Here is a 25,557-nt window from a genome sequence, read left to right as displayed (position 1 = left end):
CTGCTCTCCGCTGCTGTTTCTAAGTAGTCGAACCTTTGATCCGCCATGCTGCTTCAACTCGCCAATGACTCTGACTCTGGTGTGGGGTTGGCTGAGTTGTATTGATCCTCGTTGATTCCTGCGGATCCACCAAATGAAGGAAAAGACCATTCTTACTGTGCCAGTTTCTCAAAATTTCCACATGCTGCTTGAACTGGGTGGATGCTTGTTGGAGCTTTAACGAGCATCGCCTCGCAAACTTCTGAAGTTTTGGGTCCTTCCTTCACAAAATCTGCTCATTAACTCTTCTTTCAGTTAGTTGTCACATCCAAGTAGGTTCGCATCACTTCCGCTTTCGATTGGCATTTCGTTGGGAAATGAAGCGGACAATCTACTCTCAGTAGCACTGATCACCGTTGGTGAGGATTTGACAACTATTGTCTTCCATTATCTTCGAAGGGTCTTTGAACTTGTGCAGAGCTCCTCTGCTGGATAGATAAGAGAATTGGGGTACTCGGTTTCGCCCATCCTCTTAAGAGTTGAGAAGGCAAAGGTTACTTGACTTCGCCCGCCTCCTCGAGGTTGTACTTCATGCATCGAGCTGGTTACTGGTATTCGCCTGCTCTTTGCTCACACTTCTGAAGCACTTGAAGTGTTGCACTCCTTGCGTTGAGTTAGCTACTGTGATTCACCTTCTCAATGCCATTGAACTTCTGGAATGCAGGAAGTTTTCACCCCAACTTGGAGTAATTCTCTGATAGATGAGGTCGCCTCTGGGATTGTACCGTCTTCTCCATCAACCCTGTCGCCTACTCCACTGAGTAGCAAAGGTACAGCACCGCGTACTGCCTGCTTCGTTCCTTGGTCGTGCACTCTTGCATGACCCGAAGTCCTTCACTTACGGCTATCTTGATGAGAAACTTGTTGACACCGGTCTTACGAAGTTCTTCGGCCTCTGCCCTTCAGCCTTGTCTCGGTACTTGAAGATTGCCTCTGCATTCTCCACCTCCTCGGCCCCTTTCACGACCAAGCACTCTCCCTCCATGAGAGCAAGGGATCAATGACTTTCACGGAAGTCCCGCCTCTGCGGTACCATGGCGCTGCCATGCCCATGGCACTACTATCCGTCGCCTCGCATCTACATCCCTTTTCTTCACAATCAGTAGATATGCCTCCGTGACACTCCTCCGAGTCCACCTCCATTCTAACTGATTGCTTGATTTTAGGTAGCTAAGTCCCTCTGGACTCGTCGTCGCTTCCTCGCCCCTTTCGACCCCCTGCTTCAACACCTCTGTGTTCTCTAAGCAGTCTGTTTGGTCGATGGAAAGACAGACTGCAACTCCCATGCATGGCCTCTGCCATCACGTTGTAGGGTTTGCACCGATTCTGTTCTCCTTAGCTTCCTTGGTAGCAACGTTCGCTTACTCGGCCTTGTCCTCTGACTTGCCGGGCTCCCTTAAGCGAATATGAGCTCTGGAGCAGTCCAACTCTCCAGCTGCTTCGATCATACCTCTGCATGATCAAGTTCCTCCCATGGAACTCACTGGTACTTGCATTCGAACTTTTCCCTTAGTGGAACCCAGCCCCCATATGCTAATGACCAAGGTTTTCATCCGATGCAAAATTCGATGCACGCACGGAAGACCCGCCTCTGCGGTACCATGGCCTTCACTCCTTGAATCCATAGCCCTTCTTGCCGTCGTGTTGTTCACCGAAGTGGAGCTCCCAGTAGCTCCTGATCATACCTCCATATGATCTCATCCCTCACGGGACTATGTCGTGTGTGTCGCATTGCCACGAACTGTTCCACCACGATCCGCTGCACCATGTCGCCTCCTGGTGACATCTCCGTTGCATATTGATCCTTGTGGAATAAACTCGAATTGTGAACCCTCCATGTGTGGCCTCTGCCAATACATCGCAGGGTCTCTTCCACCTTCGATTTTGTTCGCTCCTTTGGCAATCGACCTTCATCCACCCACTCTTGGGTCATACCTAGATGAAGCACCGCTCTAGGACAGTCCATCGCCTAGTAGCTCCCGAAGTCCACCGACTTCACTGTAATTTGTGCACCATTGTCTGGATCCTGGGCCTCTGCCCCTACCAGCACAATCTCCGCTGCGCACCGCTTCCTTCATAGCAACTCGAATGGCAACACTGTGGCATATTCTTCAAGAGTACCCGCCTCTGTGTCCTCTTGCCCCGTGCTAAGGCCTTCTGTACCCAACTTCACCTCCGCAAATTGAGTCGCCTTAGTTCCTCCATCAAATGCTTCTCCGAGATAAGGTGCATGTGCCCCGAAGCTCCCTTCGTCTTTGGCACCATGCAAGATGAGTCCGCTCCGTCAGAATGAAGGACCCATGGAACAACATGATCCTACTCTTGCCTCTGTAAGAGTTCATGTCCTTGACCTCTGTCTAAGGAAAGCACTGTGCCTCTGCTCCATGTTCCAACTTCTATGCTGGCTCCCTTCATGCGGCTTGGGTACTTCGCCAAGTTACACCCAAGTTGCTCCGCTCCTCGTTTCTGCATTGAGTCGATGGTGGCCCTCGCGCCCACCATTCCACGGGTCAGCCCTCCCTTGAGTCCGATCTCCACATCGACTCCAAGTGTGCCTTCATTTAAGTTGCTTTAGGTCGCTCCCCCACTTGATCTCGCAATGCATCCACCAATGCATTCTCTCGAGCGAGATCATGCGACAACTCCTCGCTGCTTGCTCGGTCCATTGAGCTTCGTGGAGTTGTTGTTTGTGAGGTACTCCTCCTCAACATGTGAAGTCCATCTCACATGATTCTCCCTCTGGAGAGCCGAGACTTATCCCTCCTGGATAACTGTCCCGTTGGAGCAACATCTCTCTTCGTTTCGGAGATCACTATCCCCTTGGACTACTCCGATCTGCTGAACAAACTGTGCATTGTTCTGCCTCTTGCAAACGCACTTGCTAGATTGCGCCTCCACGTCAATACAGCCACCGCTGCACCCCTCAAGGCCTAGCAACATGCTGAACTCATTGCACACTTCAGCCTCCTCCGGACGTATCCTTCGCATGCCGAAGAGAAAGTTTCAATGCTCCATGGCACCGAGTCTCGACCGCCTTGGGATGGCCACGAACATTCCATCGTCCGCATACAAGCCCATGCATGAGTACCGAATTCTTCGAGTTAGCAATTCCCCTCACCTCTGTGAGCTTTGCACAACTCTTTCGGTCGCTGAGCAACTCATTCCACTTTGCATGGTCTCGACCTTTGCCAAGCGCCTCGCTTGCCTTGAGCACCATCAAGTAAAGTTGTCAACGTTGAGCCGTAGCTCAAACTCAGCCATCCCAACCTTTGTGCGCTCCGCATTCTTCCAAGCTTGCCTGTTCTCGTAGTGCCTCTTGCGCGAAGGGTTGGTCATTCCTCTGAATGCCAATGTTAGATGCCCACTCCTCTGAGCGACTCCTTTTCCCTACATCTCCATGCCCGTTTTCCCCCCAAACGGTCGCGCGTGTGCTGACTGCCCTCAACGCAACCCCGCTAGGTCCCCCACGTTTGCATGCTAAGTGTTTCTATGAGTGCTTGTCCCGCTCTGATACCATATAACACGGACTTAGCTGGTTTTGCCTAAGTCGTGCGGCACCCTCGCGCGTCCGTCCGCAAAGGTCAGCCTCCCCGAAGCCTCCCATTGTCCCTTAGGACCAATCAAAGAGAGAACGGGTTAAAAAGAACGCCTCAATCGGGATCCACAAGCAGACATGTCCGAAAAACACTTCATAGACAATGCAAATTACAAACAGACTTTACAAGCTCTGAACAGTGGCACAACAAAGGGTAAAATGGTCCATTACAGACCGAAAAGCTCTCGCACGTGTCCACATGACACAACCTTTATTTACAAGCCTAAAGAGGCCACCAACCCAACTAAAATGGGACTATTAAGCCTTCGGCCGCCCCTTTACATTCTGTACAAGGCATGAACATGCCAAAAGACACGGACATACATAAGCATTACATCAAACACCCTGTTTCAAAGTTTGTCCGTGACACCGCGGCATGCGAAAACGGAGCTGTTTTGGGCTGTTTTGGGGCTATTTTGCTCGGTTCAGTGAGCGGTCGCTTTGTAACGCTGCAGCTTGTTCGAACTTACATTTTTACAAGCAAAATGACCTAAAACCAAGAGAAAACATGCTGTCAAGCAGCTGTACATGTAGGTGTGAGCGACGAACGGATCGTTTAACGGAGTTGTTGCGAGTGCGCGACGACCGTTCGTGACATTCTCCCCCACTTAAACTGTCGACGCCCTCGTCGACGCTTGTTGGTAGTTGTTGATGATTTCTTCTTCATGTCGCAGGGCGTCTTCAGGCTCCCAACTGGCTTCAGTTCGGGGAAGTTTTCGCCACTTCACCAAGTACTTTGTCTGCTCAGTTCCGTTGGGTAGCTTTATCTTGCGGTCCGCCAGAATAGTTTCAACTCGCTTCTCGTAGGAGGCTGTGATGGGAGGTAGCCGAGTTGGAACACTTCGGGAAGCATCTTGCGGATCCGAGTGGTAGGCTTTTAGGTTGCTGGCTTGAAGAACGTTGTGAATTTTGAACCATGCCGGCAGCTGCAACTTGTAAGAGACGTTGCCCACCCTACTGATAATTGGGAAGGGCCCTTCATACTTGCGCACTAATCCTTTGTGGACTTTATTCCTAAAGAATTGGAGTGATGCTGGTTGGAGCTTTACCAACACCAAATCGCCAACTTTGAACTCTTGCGGTCGCCTTCCCAAGTCTGCCCACTTCTTCATTCTTTTTTGCCGCCTTCTCCAAGTAAGCCCGCGCAATATCTGCATTTCGGTGCCACTCCTTTGCGAAGTGGTAAGCTGACGGACTACTCCCAGTATACCCAATCGCCATGGTGTGAGGAGTTGACGATTGTTGTCCTGTAATAATCTCGAATGGGCTCTTGTTGGACGCAGAGCTCCACTGCAAGTTGTAGGAGAATTGGGCAATGTCCAATAACTTCACCCAATCTCGTTGGTTGGCACTCACGTAGTGCCGAAGATATTGCTCCAAGAGCGAGTTTATCCTTTCAGTCTGGCCATCCGTCTGAGGGTGGAGGCTTGTGAAGTATAACTTTGACCCCAACAATTTGAATAGCTCGGTCCAGAATCGTCCCATGAACTGAGCGTCTCGATCACTGATGATATTGTGCGGGACTCCCCAATACTTCACCACCTCCTTCATCATCAGCTTGGCTGCCTCTTCTGCTGAACAGTGTAGGGGAGCAGCAATGAAAGTTGCATACTTTGAAAACCGATCGACCACCACGAGTATCGATCCGAGTCTCCCTACAGGTGACAAGCTTGATATGAAGTCCAAGGAAATGCTCTCCCACGACCTTTCTGGTACGGGCAATGGCTCCAAAAGTCCCACCGGCTTCCGCTGCTCCACCTTGTCTTGTTGGCAAGTAAGACATGTTCGAACATATTCCTCCACATCAGTCCCCATCTTCGGCCAGTAGAAGGCCCTCTCCACGAGAGCCAACGTTCTGTGAATGCTTGGGTGTCCAGCCCAAAGGGAATCGTGACACTCTTTTAAGAGTTCACGCCTCAAATTGTCCACTCGGGGAACGTAAACCCTATTCCCTTTTGTGTAAACGAGTCCCTCCTGGACCCAAAATCGTCGTGCCTTGCCTTCTTTGATGAGCTGCATCAGGATAACTGCCTAGGGGTCACTATACAGTCCATCCCTGATCCTGGAAAGGAAGTTGGAGTGCAATTGACTTGCTTGGCCTCCGCCCTCCAATTGTGCGGCATTCACACGCTCCACTTTCCGACTCAATGCATCGGCCACGACATTTGCCTTCCCAGGCTTATACTCCATTGCCATATCAAATTCAACCAGGAAGTCCTGCCATTGCGCCAGCTTTGGGGAGAGCTTCTTCTGAGTTTGGAAATAGCTCAGAGCGATGTTATCCGTCCTCAGCACAAATCGCGATCCGAGGAGATAGTGTCGCCAAACTCGTAGACAGTGGATCACCGCTGTCATCTCCTTCTCATGCACTAGATACCGTCGCTCAGTCTCGTTGAGTTTGCGGCTCTCGTAGGCCACCGGATGACCCTCCTGCATAAGTACTCCCTCAATAGCGAAGTCTGAAGCGTCTGTATGGATTTCAAAGGGCTCTCCATAGTCTGACAATTTGAGCACCGATTCTTCCAGAACAGCAACCTTCAGATCTTGGAATGCTATTTCACATTTGTCAGACCACTTCCAAGGCTGCTCCTTCAGTAACTCCATCAGTGGAGTTGCACGCTTCGAGTATCCCGCTATGAAGCGTCGATAGTAGTTGACGAAACCAAGGAAGGATCTCAACTCTGGCACCTTCTTTGGAGTTCACCATTCCGCAACCGCTTGCACCTTCGACTTATCCATCCGAATGGAGCCATCACCGATTCGATGCCCCAAGAATAAGATCTCAGTTTGAGCAAAGTAGCATTTCTCCCTTTTCACGAACAAAGTGTTCTCCCTGAGAACCTTGAAAATTGTCCAAAGGTGTTTGACGTGCTCCTCGAGCGTTTGACTGTAGACGACGATATCGTCCAAGTAGACGACCACGAACTTATCCAAATACTCCTTGAATAGCTGGTTCATGAGAGTGCAGAACGTGGCCGGAGCGTTGGTTAAGCCGAAAGGCATCACCAAGAACTCAAACGCTTCATACCTGGTCACACAGGTAGTCTTCGCTTTGTCGCCTTCAGCAATGCGCACCTGCCAATACCCCGACCGAAGGTCGAGCTTCGAGAAATACTTAGCTTTGCCCAACTGGTCGAACAAGTCCGCGATGAGTGGGATGGGATACTTGTTCTTCACTGTCACTTTATTAAGGGCTCGGTAGTCGACGCATAATCGGATGCTCCCATCTTGTTTCTTTTGGAAGAGAACTGGAGCTCCGAAAGGTGCTTTAGAGCTGCGGATGAGACCACCGCTTAGCAATTCACCTAACTGCTTTTTGAGTTCCGGCGGGGACATGCGGTAGGGTGGTCTCGTTGGAGGCTTCACTCCTGGCTCCAGCTCGATGCTGTGGTCCACGCCTCTGCGTGGTGGAAGAGTCTTCGGCAACTCGGGTGGCATAACGTCATTGAATTCTTTCAGGACGTTCGCCACCCCAGCAGGTTCTTGAATGGCCTTCTCGTTGAGTGGCTTTAGCTTCATAGCAGCCACGAATGTTAATTCGTCTTTTCGCACTCCTTTCTTCAGTTGTAATGCCGATATGTGTTGGGGCTCCTTGGTTCCTCTCCGAGAGACGGGAACCACGCAGGGATCATCGCCTCCCATCATACATAGGGAGTTCAAGAATGGCATTGGCACCAACTTCGCCGCATGTATAAACTCCATACCAAGAATCACTTGGAAGTCATCCAGTGGCACTGCCATCATGTTGGTGTTCCCGCTCCATGTCCCGATTTTGATGGGAACTCCCTTCGCCAACCCGGAGATTCGCCTGGCCTCCGAGTTCACCGCCTTCATTCGGCTTAGGCTCTTCTCCAAGATCAACCCAAGTCGTTGTGCTTCTCGATCGGCTATGAAGTTGTGGGTAGCGCCCGTGTCCACCATTGCACGGGTCGTTTAGCCATTTAGCTTGATGTCCACGTACATCAGCTCATTACTTCCTGCTTTTTGTAGCTTTGTCTTCATGTTCTCCCCCACTTGACCCCGCATGGCGTTCAACAAATGCATTGCTCCCATTCGGGGTCCTTGCGACTCCTCGTCGTCGCTGCTGGATTCAGAACTGCTCGAACTAAGAGCAACAGCTTTGCCCTTGTCCGATGGGGGGGGGGGGTGAATGGAAGCCGTCAAAGCATTAAGTGCTTGTTTTTGTGGGCACTCCCTTACCATGTGCGGTCCTCCGCACAAGAAACATCCTCCAGGTTTTGAGGCCTTGTCTTTCGGGTTTGACCCTTTGTGGGAACTCTTCTTCTTTTGTTCGCCCCCGAGCTCCTTCCCTCGAGAATGGTTTGGAGGGCGATTGCCTGAAGATTGTTTCCTTCTACCTGGGTCTTCGGAGGAAACAAAGTCGGTGAGCCTTTCTGCAGCAGCAATTGCCCCGACCATATCGGTGACATTCCTTCGATTTAGTTCCTGTTGAGCCCATGGCTTCAAACAATCGAGGAAGCTGAACAACTTGTCCTTCTCGGACATTTCCTGTATGTCCAGCATTAGTGCAGAAAATTGTTTCACATAGTACTCTGGCGGAGTTGCCTCAACTTCCTTCTTGCGACGAACTCTGTGTTCTCCGGTAAGAACTGAGTTCTCAACACCCGCTTCAAGTCTTCCCATGTGTCAACCCGACACCGACCTTGTTGGATCTCCTCCCAACGGGTTCGCCACCAGAGTTTCGCATCTCCGTTTAGATACATTGTTGCTATAGAAACTTTGGTATCTTCAGAATCGGGCCTCGTAGCTCGAAAGTATTGTTCCATGTCGAACAGAAAGTTCTCGAGCTCTTTGGCATCTCTGGCCCCTCCATATCCATGAGGCTCGGGTGCCCTCAAGTTTTGTGGTAGTGCAACGCGAGTGTTGCTTCCTCCCGCATTTAGTGCTCTTGTGAGCATAGCCACCTTTGAAGTGAGTTCCGCCACAACATCCTGTAAGTGTTGCACGGAGTCTTTGGTGTCATCAGACAGTCGGTCGATTAGGGCCTCGACCTTGTCGATTCTTAACTCTGCTTCCTCTTGCGAGCTCTCTACCCCAACAAGCCTTTGCTGGCCATGGTAGAGTTCCTCCATGCTCGCTTCAAGAACATCCAAGCGGGTTTCCGCCATTGTGAGTCTCTCCTTGTGACTCTTTTTCCCCGTTGGCGCTCCAGATTGCGCCTCCTCCGCTCCCGGAGAGTAGCCAATTTCTCGCTCATCATGTTCGTTGTCACGCTCCTCTTGAGCGGCTCGAACAGCCTGAGAGCGAGTGTGCACATGCAGCCCACCTGCGGCTGCTTGGGGCAAAGGGTCCGGCTTGCCCCGTCTTGCTTGATTCGCCACGATGCTTTGCCATAGCAAAGTTGCGAAGTTCCTTCGTTGCTCGCTCAAAGTGCTTGCCCACTCTGATACCACAATGTCACGGCCTTAGCTGGAATTGCCTAAGGCGTGAGGCACCCTTGCGGCCAAGACGCGAACTTAGCTTGCGTTGCCTAAGTCACGCTTCGGCCTTGCGATAGTGCTCCGCAAAGATCAGCCCACTTGCAACCTCTCGCAGGTCCCGAAGGACCTATAAAAGAGAAAGTTGATTGGTTCGAAAGAACGAGCAACGGACAAGTCCCGAAGTCTCGCGAAAAGGGGAAGCTTTACAAGCAATTCAGCAAGCACCTTGCGTGCACAAGAGAAAAGAGGGAGAGGGGGAAAACAAGGGCTTTAGAAGGTTGAACGAACAGCTGCAAGCCCACAAACAACTGCTCACCGAGTCCCGGGCGCGACAAGTTCCCGTCAAGGCAACGTGTGAACTTGCAAATGAGGGTTCAACGCCCGGTACTATACCGAAGCCCCATCCAGCCCAGTGCCACCCGGGGAGTTCCAAGGGGCTGAGATAGCTGACGTCTTGGTGAGCGGAGGCAGATTCCAGAAATTAGCTAGCGACACGCGAAAACGGAGCTGTTTTGGGGCTGTTTTGCTCGGTTCGATGAGCGGTCGCTTTGTAACGCTGCAGCTTGTTCGAACTTACATTTTTACAAGCAAAATGACCCAAAACCAAGAGAAAACATGCTGTCAAGCAGCTGTACATGTAGGTGTGAGCGACGAACGGATCGTTTAACGGAGTTGTTGCGAGTACGCGACGACCGTTCGTGACAACATGGGAGGACTTGAAGCGAGAGTTGAGAACTCAGTTCCTACCGGAGAACACCGAGTTCGTCGCAAGAAGGAAATTGAGACAACTCCGCCAAAATGCTTCCATCCGAGACTACGTGAAGCAATTTTCTACGCTAATGCTGGACATCCAGGACATGTCCGAGAAGGATAAGCTGTTCAGCTTCCTCGATGGTTTGAAGCCATGGGCGCAACAAGAACTACATCGAAGGAATGTCGCCGATTTGATCGGGGCAATTGCTACCGCAGAAAGGCTCACCGACTTCGTTTCCTCTGAAGACCCGGGAAGAAAGAAATAATCTTCAAGCAATCGCCCTCCAAAATATTCTTGAGGGAAGGAGCTCGGGGGCGAACAAAAGAAGAGGAGTTCCCACAAAGGGCCAAGCCCGAAAGGCAAGGCCCCAAAACCTAGCGAATGCTTCTTGTGCGGAGGGCCGCACATGGTGAGGGAGTGCCCACAAAAACAGGCACTCAATGCTTTAACAGCTTCCATCCATCCCCCCAAATCGGACAAGGACAAAGCTGTCGCTCTTAGTTCGAGTAGTTCTGAATCCAACAATGACGGCGAGGAGTCGCAAGGACCCCGGATAGGAGCAATGCATTTGTTGAACGCCATGCGGGGTCAAGTGGGGGAGAACACGAAGACAAGGCTACAAAAAGCAGGAAGCAGTGAGCTGATGTACGTAGACATCAAGCTCAATAGCCAAACAACCCATGCAATGGTGGACACGGGCACTACCCACAACTTTATCGTCGATCGAGAAGCAAAGCGACTTGGGCTGATCTTGGAGAAGAGCCCAAGTCGAATAAAGGCAGTGAACTCGAAGGCCAAGCAAATCTTTGGGTTGGCAAAGGGAGTTCCCATCAAGATCGGAGCATGGAGCAGGAGCACAAACATGATGGCAGTGCCACTGGATGACTTCCAAGTGATTCTTAGAATGAAATTTATGCACGCGACGACGACCCCTATGGAATGGAAGTTAGTGCCAATGTCGTTCCTTAACTCCCTATATGTAATGGGAGGTGACGACCCCTGTGTGGTCCCCGTCTCTCGGAGAGGAACCAGGGAACCCCAACATATATCGACATTATAACTGAAGAAAGGGGTGCGAAAGGGTGAATTAACATTTGTGGTTGCTATGAAGCTAGAGCCACTCAACGAGAAGGCCATTCATGAACCTGCTATGGTGGCGAACGTCCTGAAAGAGTTCACTGACGTTATGCCACCCGAGTTGCCGAAGACTCTTACGCCACGCAGAGGCGTGGATCACAAGATCGAGCTGGAGCCGGGAGTGAAGCCTCCAGCGAGACCACTCTATCGCATGCCCCCGCCAGAGTTGGCAGAACTCAGAAAGCAATTAGGTGAACTGCTAAGCGGTGGTCTCATTCGCAGCTCTAAAGCATCATTCGGAGCTTCAGTTCTCTTCCAGAAGAAACAAGATGGGAGCATCCGACTATGCGTCGATTACCGAGCCCTCAACAAAGTGGCGGTAAAGAACAAGTATCCTATCCCGCTCATCACGGACTTGTTCGACCAGTTGGGCAAAACCAAGTATTTATCAAAACTCGACCTTCGGTCAGGGTATTGGCAGGTGCGCATTGCTGAAGGCGACGAAGCGAAGACTACTTGCGTGACCAGGTATGGAGCGTTTGAGTTCTTGGTGATGCCTTTCGGCTTAACCAAGTCTCCGGCCACGTTCTGCACTCTCATGAACCAACTATTCAAGGAGTATTTGGATAAGTTTGTTGCCGTCTACTTAGACGATATCGTCATCTACAGTCAAACGCTCGAGGAGCATGTCAAGCACCTTCGGACAATTTTCAAGGTTTTCAAGGAGAACACTATGTTTGTGAAGAGGGAGAAATGCTACTTTGCCCAAACGGAGATCTTATTCTTGGGGCATCGAATCGGTGATGGCTCTATTCGGATGGACAAATCGAAGGTGCAAGCGGTTGCGGAATGACGAACTTCAAAGAAGGTGTCAAAGTTGAGATCCTTCCTTGGTTTCGTCAACTACTATCGACGCTTCATAGCGGGGTATTCGAAGCGCGCAACTCCACTGACGAAGTTGTTGAAGGAGCAATCTTGGAGGTGGTCTGATAAATGTGAAATTGCATTCCAAGATCTGAAGACTACCGTTTTAGAAGAACCGGTGCTCAAATTGTCGGACTATGGGGAGCCCTTTGAAGTCCATATAGATGCTTCAGACTTCGCTATTGGGGGAGTACTCATGCAGGAGGGTCATCCGCTAGCCTACGAGAGCCGTAAGCTCAACAAGACCGAGCGGCGGTATCCAGTGCATGAGAAGGAGATGAAAGCGGTAATCCACTGTCTACGAGTTTGGCGACACTACCTCCTCGGATCGCGATTTGTGTTGAGGACAGACAAAATCGCTCTGAGCTATTTCCAAACTCAGAAGAAACTCTCCCCAAAGCAAGCACGATGGCAAGACTAAGCAAGTCAGTTGGAGGGCAAAGGCTAAGCAAGTCAGTTGCACTCCAACTTCCTTTCCAAGATCAGGGATGAACTGTACAGTGATCCCCAGACAGAAGCCCTGATATAACTCATTAAAGAAGGCAAGGCACGACGATTTTGGGTCCAGGTGGGGCTTGTTTGCACCAAAGGGAATAGGGTCTATGTTCCTCGAGTGGACAATCTGAGACGTGAACTCTTAAGAGAGTGTCACGATTCCCTTTGGGCTGGACATCCAGGCATTCATAGAACCTTGGCTCTCGTGGAGAGGGCCTTATATTGGCCGAAGATGGGGACTGATGTGGAGGAATATGATCGAACGTGCCTCACTTGCCAACAAGACAAGGTGGAGCAACGGAAGCCGGTGGGACTTTTGGAGTCGTTGCCCGTATCAGAAAGGCCGTGGGAGAGCATTTCGTTGGACTTCATATCAAGCTTGCCCGCAGTAAGGAGACTCGGATCGATACTTGTGGTGGTCGATCGATTTTCTAAGTATCCAAATTTCATTGCTGCTCCCCTACACTGTTCAACAGAGGAGGCGGCCAAGCTGATGATGAAGGATGTGGTGAAGTATTGGGGAGTCCCGCACAATATCATCAGTAATCAAAACGCTCAGTTCCTGGGACGATTCTGGATCGAGCTATTCAAATTATTGGGGTCGAAGTTATACTTCTCCACAAGCCTCCACCCCTAGACGGATGGCCAGACTGAAAGGATAAACTCGCTCTTAGAGCAATATCTTCGGCACTACGTGAGTGCCAACCAACGAGATTGGGTGAAGTTGTTGGGCATTGCCTAATTCTCCTACAACTTGCAGCGGAGCTCTGCGTCCAACAAGAGCCCTTTCGAGATTACAGGGCAACAACCGTCAACTCCTCACACCATGGTAATTGGGTATACTGAGAGTAGTCCGTCAGCCTATCACTTTGCAAGGGAGTGGCACCGAAATGCAGATATTGCGCGGGCTTACTTGGAGAAGGCGGCAAAAAGAATGAAGAAATGGGCAGACTTGGGAAGGTGATCGCAAGAATTCAAGATCGACGATTTGGTGTTGGTCAAGCTCCAACCAGTATCACTCCAACTCTTTAGGAACAAAGTACATAAAGGATTGGTGCGCAAGTATGAATGGCCCTTCCCAATTATCAGTAGGGTGGGCAACGTCTCCTACAAGTTGCAGTTGCCGACATGGTTCAAAATTCGCAATATTCTTCACGCCAGCAACTTGAAAGCGTACCACTCAGATCCGCAAGATGCTTCCCGAAGTGTTCCAACTCGGCTACCCCCCACCACAGAGCCTCCTACAAGAAGCGAGTTGAAACCATCCTGGTGGACCGCAAGATAAAGCTACCCACTGGAGCTGAGCAGACAGAGTACTTGGTGAAGTGGCGAAAGCTTCCCCGAACTGAAGCCAGTTGGGAGCCTGAAGATGGCCTACGACATGAAGAAGCAATCATCAACAACTATCAACAACCGTCGACGAGGGCGTCGACAGTTTGAGTGGGGGAGAATGTCACGAACGATCATCGCGCACCCGCAATAACTCCGTTCAACAAACCGTTCGTCGCTCTAGTCTACATGTACAGCTGCTTAGCAGCATGTTTTTGGCTTGGTTTTAAGTCCTTTTACTTGTAAAAATGTAAGTTCGAACAAGTTGCAGCGCTACAGTGCGACCGCTCACCGAACCAAGCAAAACAGCTCCGTTTTCACGTACCACGGGCTGATTTCTGCAGCCCGCTGCTGCACGCAAAACGTCAGCCATCTCAACACCTTGGAACCCCCCGGGTGGCATAGGGCTGGATGGGGCTTCGGTATAGTGTCGGGCGTTGAACACTCTTTCGCAAGTTTACACGTTACCTTGACGGGAACTTGTTGTCGCGCCCGGCACCTGGTGAGCAGCTGTTTGTGGACTTGCAGCTGTTCATTCAACCTTCTAAAGTCCTTGTTTTCCCTGTCTCCCTCTTTTCTCTTGTGCACGCAAGGTGCTCGCTGAATTGCTTGTAAAGCTTCCCCTTTTCGCGAGACGTCGGGGCTTGTCCGTAGCTCGTTCTTCGAACTAATCAACTTTCTCTTTTTACAGGTCCTTCGGGACCTGCGAGAGGTTGCATATGGGCTGATCTTTGCGAACACAAATTGCAAGGGCGAAGCGCGACTTAGGCAACGCAAGCTAAGTTCGTATCTTTGCCGCAAGGGTGCCTTGCAGCTTAGGCAACGCAAGCTAAGTTCGCATCTTTGCCGTAAGGGTGCCTCACGCCTTAGGCAATTATAGCTAAGGCTGTGATAAAGCACTCTCCCTTCATGAGAGCAAGGGATCGATGACTCCACAGAAGTCCTACCTTTGCGATACCATCGCGCTGCCATGCCTATAGCCCTACTATTCGTCGCCTTGCATCTGCGTCCCTTTCTTCACGATCGGTAGATCCACCTCTGCAGTACTATGGTACTCTTCTGAGTCCACCTCCATGCTAATTGATGCTTGGTTTTGAGTAGCTGAGCCCCTCCGGAATCGTCGTCGCGTCCTCGCCCCTTTCGACCACTTGCTTCAACACTTATATGCTCTTCAGTAGTTCACCTTGGTCGATGGAAAGATAAACTACAACTCCTATGCATGGCCTCCGCCATCATATTGCAAAGCTCATGTCGATTTTATTCTCCTCAGCTTCCTTGATAGCAACATTCGCTTACTCGACCTTATCCTCTAACTTGATGGGCTCCCTTAAACGAATATGAGCTCTAGAGTAGTCCAACTCTTCAATCGCTTCGATCATACCTTTGTATAATCAAGTCCCCCATGGAACTCACTAGTACTTACATTTGGAATTTCCCCTTTGTGGTACACAACCCCTATATACTGATGACCAAGGCTTTTATTCGATGCAAAATTCGATGAACGCACGGAAGACCCGCCTCTACGATACCATGACATTCACTCATTGAATCTATAGTCCTTCTTACCGTCGTGTTGATCACCGAAGTGGAGCTCCTAATAGCTCCCGATCATACCTCCGTATGATCCAGTCCCTCACGGGACCTATCTCGTGTGTGTCGCATTGCTTCGAACTGTTTTACCATGATTCATTGCACCATGTCGCCTCTTGGTGACATCTCCATTGCATACTGATCATTGTGGGATGAACTCGGACTATGATCTCTATATGCGTGGCCACTGCCAACACATTGCAAGGCCTCTATACCATCTCCGATTATGTTTGCTACTTTGGCAATCGACCTTCGTCCACCCGCTCTCGAGTCACACCCAGACGAAGCACAACTCTAAGACAATCCGTCAACTAGTAGCTCCCGAAGTCCATTATGTTTTATAGATGACACATAAGCTCCTTTCATATATGCTTGCCACCTAGCAATCCTTATGTTAGCCAAACCTAAGTAATTAAAGGAGCAACTAAAGGAAAAGATAACAAAATGAGCTGCAACTAGCATAAGTTTAAGAAGAGAAGAAAGACTAATTGAAGTAGAGGACAAAAAAGCTTTGCTTTGGCTTGAGATTTTGCATCAATTCCACACCTTTGGGAACCAAATTTGTTTAAGGCAAGTGTTTTAACCCCTTCCTATAGAAACATTGATCTCTGATTTCATCTTAATTCTAAAACTTTTGGAAGATTTTGGCTTCATACATGATATTTCTTTCGTTTGGGGAATAAAACTGTGAATCTGGAAATTTTCGAAGACTTGACCTTTCTGTATTGTTCTAGTCATAACTTTCTGTACCAATTTTGGATTCTAGAGAAACCAAATTCATCTATAAATAGACTCACTGATCTTTCTTTTGACACCTAGATTGGTAAATTTAGAGTCTATTTGCCTATCCAAACTATTATTTCAACTGACCCTATGAAATCTGTAAAATAGAGACTGTTGGTTCTGACCTTTCAGTACTCTATTGCTTATAACTCTCTGTTGAAAACTCTGATTTATGCAAAATATGATTTATCATAAACTAGACTCATAAATCTTTCTATGCATATCTGATTTGAATGATTTGGAGCATAAATTCCTATTGAATCATCGATTATAATCAACTATATGAATTCTGCAAAACGGAGATAATGTTCTCTGATCTTTGGTTACTAAATTGTTTATAACTCCTTGTTGCAAACTCTTATTCATACAAAACATGATTTATCTAAAACTAGATTGATACATCTTTCGAATGACCCATATTTTGTGTAAATTGGAGTATTATTGGTTGTCTAAATAATTCATGCAATGTGCCTCTCAAATTCTATCAGAATCGAGCTTTGGTCGATTTCGCCTATTCTTGTTTCATCTCTTTGGAAATTGATTTCAGCCAACATCCTTACTACAGTTGAGCTATACATTATTGCTTTGAATTCATGTATACTCTTGTCCTTCAATTATTTGTATACCCGAATCTACTATGTAAAGTTCATGTTTGTATCGCAATGTTTCATATAGGCACATGCATTCCGTTGTTCCGCATGTGTTTCCGATATGCCCCAATTTTTTGTTCACAATACCCTTTTGTACTCTGGTGTTCGTGGGATAATATGAAACTTTACCAAAAATGGTAAAGGGATTATTTGAACCTTTGCTAGAAATGGTAAATGGTATGTGCCTAGAGCACACGATGCTCTAGATTATGTTTGATGGTCATTCAGAAATGGATGGACCATATTATGTTATGATCCCACTTTATCATCGATGTGTTTGATATGATATCCAAAGCTTTGGTTATGTGCTTCTATATGTGCTTTGGATAATAATGAAACGTATGCAACGTCAAATGCGACGTTTGAGCTTTTGTTTCATATTTGTTCTTTGATATGCTCTGAAATGCTTCCTATGTTATTGATATACTCTGAAATGTTTCATTTGTTATTGATATGTTCCAAAACATTTAATACGCCATTAATTCATTCCGAAATGTTTTATATACCATTGATATATTCCGAAACATTTCATACGCCATTGATATGCTTTGAAATATCTCATCTGCCATTGATATGTTCCGAAATGTTTCATCCGCCATTGATATGCTCCAAAATGCTTCATATGTCATTGATATGTCCCGAAGCATTTCATACACCATTGATATGTTCCGAAATGTTTCATCCGCCATGGATATGCTCTTAAATTCTTCCTATGTCATTAATGTACTATGAAATGCTTCCTATTCCATTGATATACTCCAAAATACTTCATATGTCATTGATATATTCCGAAACATTTCATACGCTATTGATATCTAAAATGCTCCTTACATCATTGATATGCTCCGAAATGTTTCATATGTCATTGATATGCTCCGAAACATTTCATACGCCCTTAATATGCTCTGAAATGTTCCATATGCAATTGATATGCTCCGTAACATTTCATACGCCGTTGATATGCCTCGAAATGCTCCTTACGTCAATAATTTGCTCCAATTAGTCTTTACTCCCTTGTTATGAACAAAACATGCTTCGAATGAAATGACGTTGTAATTCTGCATTCGTTGAGTGGCTATCTATAAACTCTTGTATCCCTGCCTTGTATTTGATACCTTATTTGTTTGAAATTGTCCTATTTCGCTATGGATTTGTTAGTCGTTTGCTGAGCTCTGTATGCTCACCTCGTTGCTATATAAATTTTTCAGTATAGCTTTTCGCTCATTAAAATGTTTAAATTGGACTAAGGCTGTGGAAAGCTAGAAGAGTTTGGGCAAACCTTTAGTGGATGATATGTTTTTGTTGTATAAGTACACTTAGTGTCTAATGGAATGTTGATGGAAAATATGAACTTTGAGTTTTTTAAAAGTTTAAAGAACCTCTCATGTTTAGGATTTTGAAGTGTTAAGTTTAATTTGTGTAATGATATGAATCATGTGGTAAATATTGGTTTTATGATTATGTAGAATCTCACACTTGTGGATTTATAAGGTGGTTATTGTCTTGGTGAGTTGGTTTTCAAATTTTATGATCCATCGAGTGATGTGGTATATGATTTTAAACTGCACAGGTTTTATGAATTGGGGAATCATGAATGTGAATGACTTGAACGTTTTCTCAGTATCCTCAAATGTATGATTGGATCCTAGAATGTATTGTAAAATTATAATACTATCGATTTAGGGGGTGTGATACTGGCTCTCAACTGCTCTCTACCGCTGTTATTGAGTAGTCGAACTTTTAATCCGGCATGCTACTTCAACTCGCCAATGACTCTAACTCTAGTGTGGGGTTGGCTGAGTTGAGTTGATCCCTATTGGTTCCTATGGATCCTTCAGATAAAGGAAAAGACTATTCTTACTGTGCGCCAGTCTATCAAATGCCTTATGCTACTTGAACTGGGTGGATGCTTGTTGGAGCTTTAACGAGCATCGTCTTGCAAACTTTTCAAGTTTTTGGGTCCTTCCTCCACAAAATTTGCCCATCGACTCTTCTTTCACTTAGTTGTCACTTCCAAGTAGGTTTGCATCACTTCCGTTTTCGATTAACATTCTCTTGGAAAATGAAGCAAGTAATCTACTCTCAGTAGCACTGATCACCATTGGTGAGGATTTGACAAATATTGTCTTCCATTTAGTCTCTTCGAAGGGTCTTTGAACATGTGTAGAGCTCCTCTGCTGGATAGCTAAGAGAATTGGGGTACTCGGTTTCGCCCATTCTCTTAAGAGTTGAGAAGGCAAAGGTTACTTGACTTTGCTCGCCTCCTCGAGGGTTATACTCCATACATCGAGCTGGTTACTAGCCTTCGCCTGCTCTTTGCTCACACTTCTGAAGCACTCGAAGTGTTTGCACTCCTTGCGTTGAGTACTACTATGGTTCACCTTCTCAATTCCATCGAACTTATGGAATGCAGGAAGTTTTCACCCCAACTTGGAGTATGTCTTTAATAGTTTTAGTCGCCTCTGGGATTGTATCGTCTTCTCCATCAACTCTGTCACCTACTCTACTAAGTAGCAAAGGTACAGCACCGCGTACGCGATGTTGTACTGCCTGCTTCGTTCCTTGGTCGTGCACTCTTGCACGACCTGAAGTCTTTCACTTTCAGCTATCTTGATGAGAAGCTCATTGACACCGGTCTTACGAAGTTCCTTGGCCTCTGCCCTTCAATCTTATCTCGGTACTTGGAGTCTGCCTTTGTATGCTCCACCTCCCCGACCCCTTTCACGATCAAGCGCTCTCCCTCCATGAGAGCAAGAGATCGATGACTTCACAGAAGTCCTGCCTTTGCAGTACTATGATGCTGCTATGCCCATGGCCCTACTACTCGTCCCCTCGCATCTGCATCCCTTTCTTCACGATCAGTAGATATATCTCTGTGGCACTCCTCTGAGTCCACCTCCATTCTAACCGATGCTTGGTTTTGGGTAGCTAAGTCCCTCTGGACTCATCATCGCTTCCTCACCCCTTTCGACCCCTTGCTTCAACACCTCTGTGTTCTCCCAACAGTTCCCCTTGGTCGATGAAAAGACAGACTGCAACTCTCATGTATGGCCTCTACCATCATGTTGTAGGGTTTGCATCGATTCTGTTCTCCTTAAGCTTCCTTGGTAGCAACATTCGCTTACTCGACCTTGTCTTCTGACTTGTCGAGCTCCCTTAAGCGAATAAAGGCTCTGAAGCAATCCAACTCTCCAACTGCTTCAATCATACCTCTGCATGATTAAGTCCCTCCCTGAGACTCACTAATACTTGCATTCGAACTTTTCCCTCAGTGGTACACAGCCCCCATATGCTGATGACCAAGGCTTTCATCCGTTGCAAAATTCTATGCACGGACGGAAGACCCACCTTTGCGGTACCATAGCATTCACTCCTTAAATCCATAGCCCTTCTTACCGTCGTGTTGTTCACCGACGTATGATATAGTCCCTCACGGGACTAGATTTGTGTGTATCGCATTGCCACAAACTGTTCCACCACGATCAACTACACCATGCCGCCTCCTGGTAACATCTTCATTGCATTCTGATGCTTGTGGGATGAACCCGAATTGTGATCCCTCCATATATGTGGCCTTTGCCAACATATCACAGGGCCTCTTCCACCTTCGATTTTGTTCGCTCCTTTGGCAATCGACCTTCGTCTACCCGCTCTCGGGACATACTCAAACGAAGCACGGCTTTAGGATAGTCCATCGCCTAGTAACTCTCGAAGTCCATCAACTTTATTAAAATTGGTGCACTATTGTCTGGATCCTGGGCCTCTGCCCTTACCAGCACAATCTCCGCTGCACACCGCTTCCTTCATGACAACTTGAATGGCAGCACTGTGGCATATTCTTCAAGAGTACCTGTCTCTGCATCCTCTTGCCCTGTGTCAAGGCTTTCTGAACCCAACTTTGCTTCCGCAAGTTGAATCACCTTAGTTCTTCCATCAAATGCTTCTCCGAGATAAGGTGCATGTGCCCAAAAGCTCCCTTCGTCTTTGGCATCATGCAAGATGAGTCTGCTCCATCAGAATGAAGGACTTATGGAACGACATGATCCCGCTCTTGCCTCTACAAGAGTTCATGTCCTTAACCTTTGTCCAAGGAAAGCTATGTGCCTTCGCTCCATGTTCCATCTTCTATGCTGGCTCCCTTCATGCGGCTTGGGTACTTCGCCAAGTTACATCCAAGTTGTTTCGCTCCTCGGTTTGCATTGAGTTGATGGTGGCCCTCGCGCCCACCATTCCACGGGTCAGCCCTCCATTGAATCCGATTTCCATATCGACTCCAAGTGTGCCTTCATTTGTGTTGATTTGGGTCGCTCCCTCACTTGATCTCACAATGCATCCACCAATGCATTCCCTCAAGCGAGATCATGCGACGACTCATCGCTGCTCACTCGGTCCGTTGAGCTTCATGGAGTTGTCGTTTTTGAGGTACTCCTCAAAATACGCGATATGTTGCACATGATTCTCCCTCTGGAGAACCGGGACTTATCCCTTATGGATATTTGTCCCGTTGGAGCAACTTTTCTCTTTGCTTCCTTCCCTCTGAAAATTTCGGAGACCACCATCCCCTTAGACTACTCCGACTTGCTAAAACAAACTATGCATTGTTCTGCCTCCTGCAAACGCACTTGCTAGATTGCACCTCCACATCAATACAACCCCTACTGCACCACTCAAGGCCTAGCAATATGCTGAACTCGCTACACGCTTCAGCCTCCTACGGACGTATCCTTCTCATATCGAAGAGAGTTTCAATGCTCCATAGCGCCGAGTTTCAATCATCTTGGGATGGCCATGAACATTTCATTGTCCGCATACAAGCCCGTGCATGAGTACCGAATTCTTCGAGTTAGCAATTCCCCTCACCTCTGTAAGCTTTGCACAACTCTTTTGGCCGTTGAGCAACCCATTCCACCTTGCATGGTCTCATCCTTTACCAAGCATCTCGCTTGCCTTGAGCACCATCAAATATGGTTGTCAACGTCAAGCTACAGCTCGAACTCAACCATCCCAACCTTTATGCACTACGTATTCTTCCAAACTTGCTTGTCCTCGTGGTGCCTCTTGTGTGAAAGATTAGTCATTCCACTGAATGTCAATCTCAGATGTCCGCTCCTCTGAGCGACTCCTATTCTATACATCTTCATGTTCGTTTTCCCCTAAACGATCACGCATGCTGGCTACCCTCAACGCAATCTCGCTAGGTCCCCCACGTTTGCATGTCAAGTGTTTCTCTGAATGCTTATCCCGCTCTGATATCATCTGTCACGGACTTAGCTAGTTTTACCTAAGTCGTGCGGCACTCTTGCGTGTCCATCTGCAAAGGTCAGCCTCCCCGAAACCTCCCATGGTCCCTTATGACATAAAAAAGATAAAACGGGTTAGAGAACGTGCCTCACTCGGGATCCACAAGCAAACATTTCCAAAAACACTATATAGTCAATGCAAATTACAAACATAATTTACAAGCTCTGAACGATTGCACAACAAAGGGTCCAAAATGGTCCATTACAGACTGAACATCTCTCACAAGTGTCCACATGATAACCTTTATTTACAAGCCTAAAACGGCCACCAAACCTAACTAAAATGGGGTTGTTAAGCCTTCGACTATCCCTTTACATGCTGTACAAAGCATGAACAAACCAAAAGACACAAACATACATGAGCATTACCTTAAACACCCTATTTACAATTTTGTCTGTGACAAAAGGGTCCAAAATGATCCACTACAGACCGACATGCCAACAAGTGCCCATATGACACAACTTTCGTTTACAAGCCTAAAGCGGCCACCAAAGCCAACCAAAATGGGACTGCTAAGCCTACTCTCAGCCCTCTACATGATGTGCAAAGCATGAACAAAACCGAAAGACACGGACATACATGAGCATTACATCAAACACTATATTTACAACTTTGTCCATGACACTCCGATGACGAAAATAACATCATGGGATCACAATGGCAGATGTAGTGCAGCTGGACTAAAGTATATCTTCAACAATTCACCTATGCAATGTGAAGCAAAGGCTTTAGAAGAGGGACTGCAGTTTGCTATAAGCAAGGGTCTTACTAAGCTGGAGATTGAAACCGACTCAGTTATACTGACCAATTTGCTCAATTCCACCAAACAGTCACCATGGATTGTGAAACACACTATCGCAGGCATCATACAACTATTGTTACAGTTCAACATTTTACATTGTTTTAGAGAGTGTAACCAGGCAGCCAATCCGGCTGCTAGAAAATCCAGAATGGATAAATTGAGAGTTGTACGAGTGGATCAATTTCCCCGAGAACTACTTGTAACTATCCAAAATGACTTAACCAAGTCTCTTGGTAGAGCTGTGAAATTTTAATAAATGTTTCTTCTGGAAAAAAAGAAAAAGAAAATAGCATTGTGTTGCAATACCAGTACATGCTGTTGAGTGCAAACTGAGGCACAAAAAGTGCAGACAAGATGTTAATGTGTGCCATGAGTTGTACCCGGATACAAAACCCAGGGCAGCATGCATGGGCATATCATTGGCATTGCATCGCTCAAGCAGATTGCATTCTACGGAACCCAAGTGAGCCCAACAAGGTGTCAAGCTCTATAAAAGCCTTCAAAGTTCTACTCCAAGAGATTTCTCTAGCAGCTTCAGTCTCTGAAGCCATTAAAATTCTACATCAACATATGGTTAAAAGAATTGTTTACTTGTTTTCTTTTCAACTTTAACTGAAGGGTCACACGAATAAAGGAAAAGAAGGTCTTCTTCATGGGATAATCTATGATGCATTGATACATCTATAATGTATATTATAGAGAACTCAAAGAGAAAATATGAATAGTAATTGTCAAATCAATGCACCCAATAGGATCAGCAGATCAGAGTGAACACTGTTGTCAAGAACTTGACCAAGTAGCAAAGGCAGCCAACAGGAGTGATAACTGTCAGCAAGTAATGCTGTGGTTTTATTAAAGATTGAAAACAGCAAAAAGAAATGTGAAAATCTATGTTTTTTTTTGGAAAATTTTCTTTTGACTAATTCTTTGAAACATACACAAACTGTTAGCAGTAAAAAGTATCCTATTAAATGTGCAAATCTATGTATTTCTTTGGAAAATTTTCTTTTGACTAATTCTTTGAAACATAAACACACTGTTAGTAGTAAAAAGTATCCTATTAATGGCTACAAGGCCTTCATTTATGGTGCTTCTACTTAGTATCCCCATAACATATAATCATGATCCACTTCTGATTTAACTCGTATGCAGATCATAGAGATTCATTCATTCAGGAAAGTATGACTAAACACCACATCTGCTTTTCCTTTACTGTTTCCTACTAAAAAAATCTAAAAAGATGTAATCTTGCTTACTTTGCAATGTCTTGGTGATCCTGTCCAAATTTCTCTGCAGCTGATTTCAAGATATGCCTTGAATACAGAGTTGCCGGAACCTTCTCGGGACTCATTGGCGCCACCTGGTAGAAATTTGCCTTCGTCAGGTATCCGCCCTCCTGCAACCGGCTCACCAGCGCCGCAGCCTCGGGAGACAGCTCCTTGGGGAACTCCTTCTCGACCATCGGCTGATTTGTCGGCGAGCTCGACAAAGGCGTCGATTTCCGTCCCTTTTTCTTAGCTACATCGGACTTGGAAGGCACGTCAACTTCGGAAACCGAACCGAGCTTCGGCTTCGAGAAGATTGAGTAGAGACTTCGCCGCCTCGAATCGATGTGAGCCGGTTCGATCCCGGCGACAGAAGAAACCGATTTTGGAGTGGACGAGGGAGAAAAAGAAGAATCGGGAACCCTAGAATTAGGGTTTATGCGGGAGAGATGCGGATTGAAGACGGAAGAAGGTGGTCGCCTGCCGTGAAAGCCACGGGGTAGGCGACGGAAACCGATAGCTCTCGAGGCCACCATCTCTCGTAGAGGGCGATGGATTGGCGATGGTTGCGTCCACAACAGAGCGACCGAGCGAGAAAAGGGAGGCGCTTTCCAATGTCGAAACGACTGTTGGCAACGGGGATGCGGAGAACCGGTTCGACACTACGGTTCGCAACGGGGTTATGGAGAATCGGATGAACCGGGTCTATTTTGGAGCAAAGTTGATAGCCGACCGGGTTCCCATTTTTAAATAAATTTAATAAAATTTTAAAATAGAAAAATAGTTTAGCATTTTATCGGAAAAAAATTCCACTATTAGATTATTACCGGATGATGGATTTTTTATTTGAATAAAAATATCCTCAGTTTTTTTACTAAAATGACTTGATCACATATATTATTAAAAAATAATAATAATTTTGATAGTTAGTTATCATAAAATTCTCAAAAAAATAGAATGATTCTAAGATCATTAGTATCAATTTTTTTTATTTTTGAGAATTTAATGATAATTAACTAACAAAATTATGGATTTTTTAATAGCATCTATGATCAAATCAAATCATTTAAGTAAGAATATAAGTGTGTTTTTGCCTAAACAAAAAAAAGGACACCCTCATTTTGGGGGGTGTCATCCGATAAAAAAAAATCAAATAGTGAGTTTTTTAATAAAATATCCAAAATAATTACCTCATTTTGGTTTGAATTTAAGTTTGAGTTAAAGTAATTTGGTGGCTAGTCGAGTTTGGATCAAAATAAAATGAAGTTTTCCGAGTATTATTCTTATTATTGATTTTAAAATAGGTTTTCCAAGTATGTAACATGAAATTTACGGGTATCTTGTTATATTTATTCCTTCTTATCGAGAAATTCTTTAAGTGGATCGATTATAATTATTATCATTAGCTTAAATTATACACACGTCATTTGTTCTAAACTATTGAAGAAAATCCTCTTATATTGAAGGAAATTCTCTCTTCTAACATGTATAAATGGGGAGTATTGTATTGTT

General features: G+C 46.5%; 1 protein-coding gene across 1 annotated transcript in view; it reads right to left on the bottom strand.

The window, feature by feature from the left end:
• Positions 1 to 24,694, bottom strand: part of LOC103999671 (uncharacterized) — a 29,806-nt gene extending 5,112 nt beyond the window's left edge. The window contains exon 1 of the mRNA XM_009421482.3: positions 24,037 to 24,694. Within this exon, the coding sequence (XP_009419757.2) occupies positions 24,037 to 24,581 (545 nt within the window). The 5' untranslated portion in view covers positions 24,582 to 24,694. The remainder of the gene's footprint in view (positions 1 to 24,036) is intronic.
• Positions 24,695 to 25,557: the final 863 nt, after the last annotated feature.

Source organism: Musa acuminata, unplaced genomic scaffold, assembly GCF_036884655.1.
Source record: "Musa acuminata AAA Group cultivar baxijiao unplaced genomic scaffold, Cavendish_Baxijiao_AAA HiC_scaffold_1138, whole genome shotgun sequence".
NCBI classification, from domain to species: Eukaryota; Viridiplantae; Streptophyta; class Magnoliopsida; order Zingiberales; family Musaceae; genus Musa; species Musa acuminata.
This window is presented reverse-complemented; position numbering and strand designations above follow the sequence as displayed.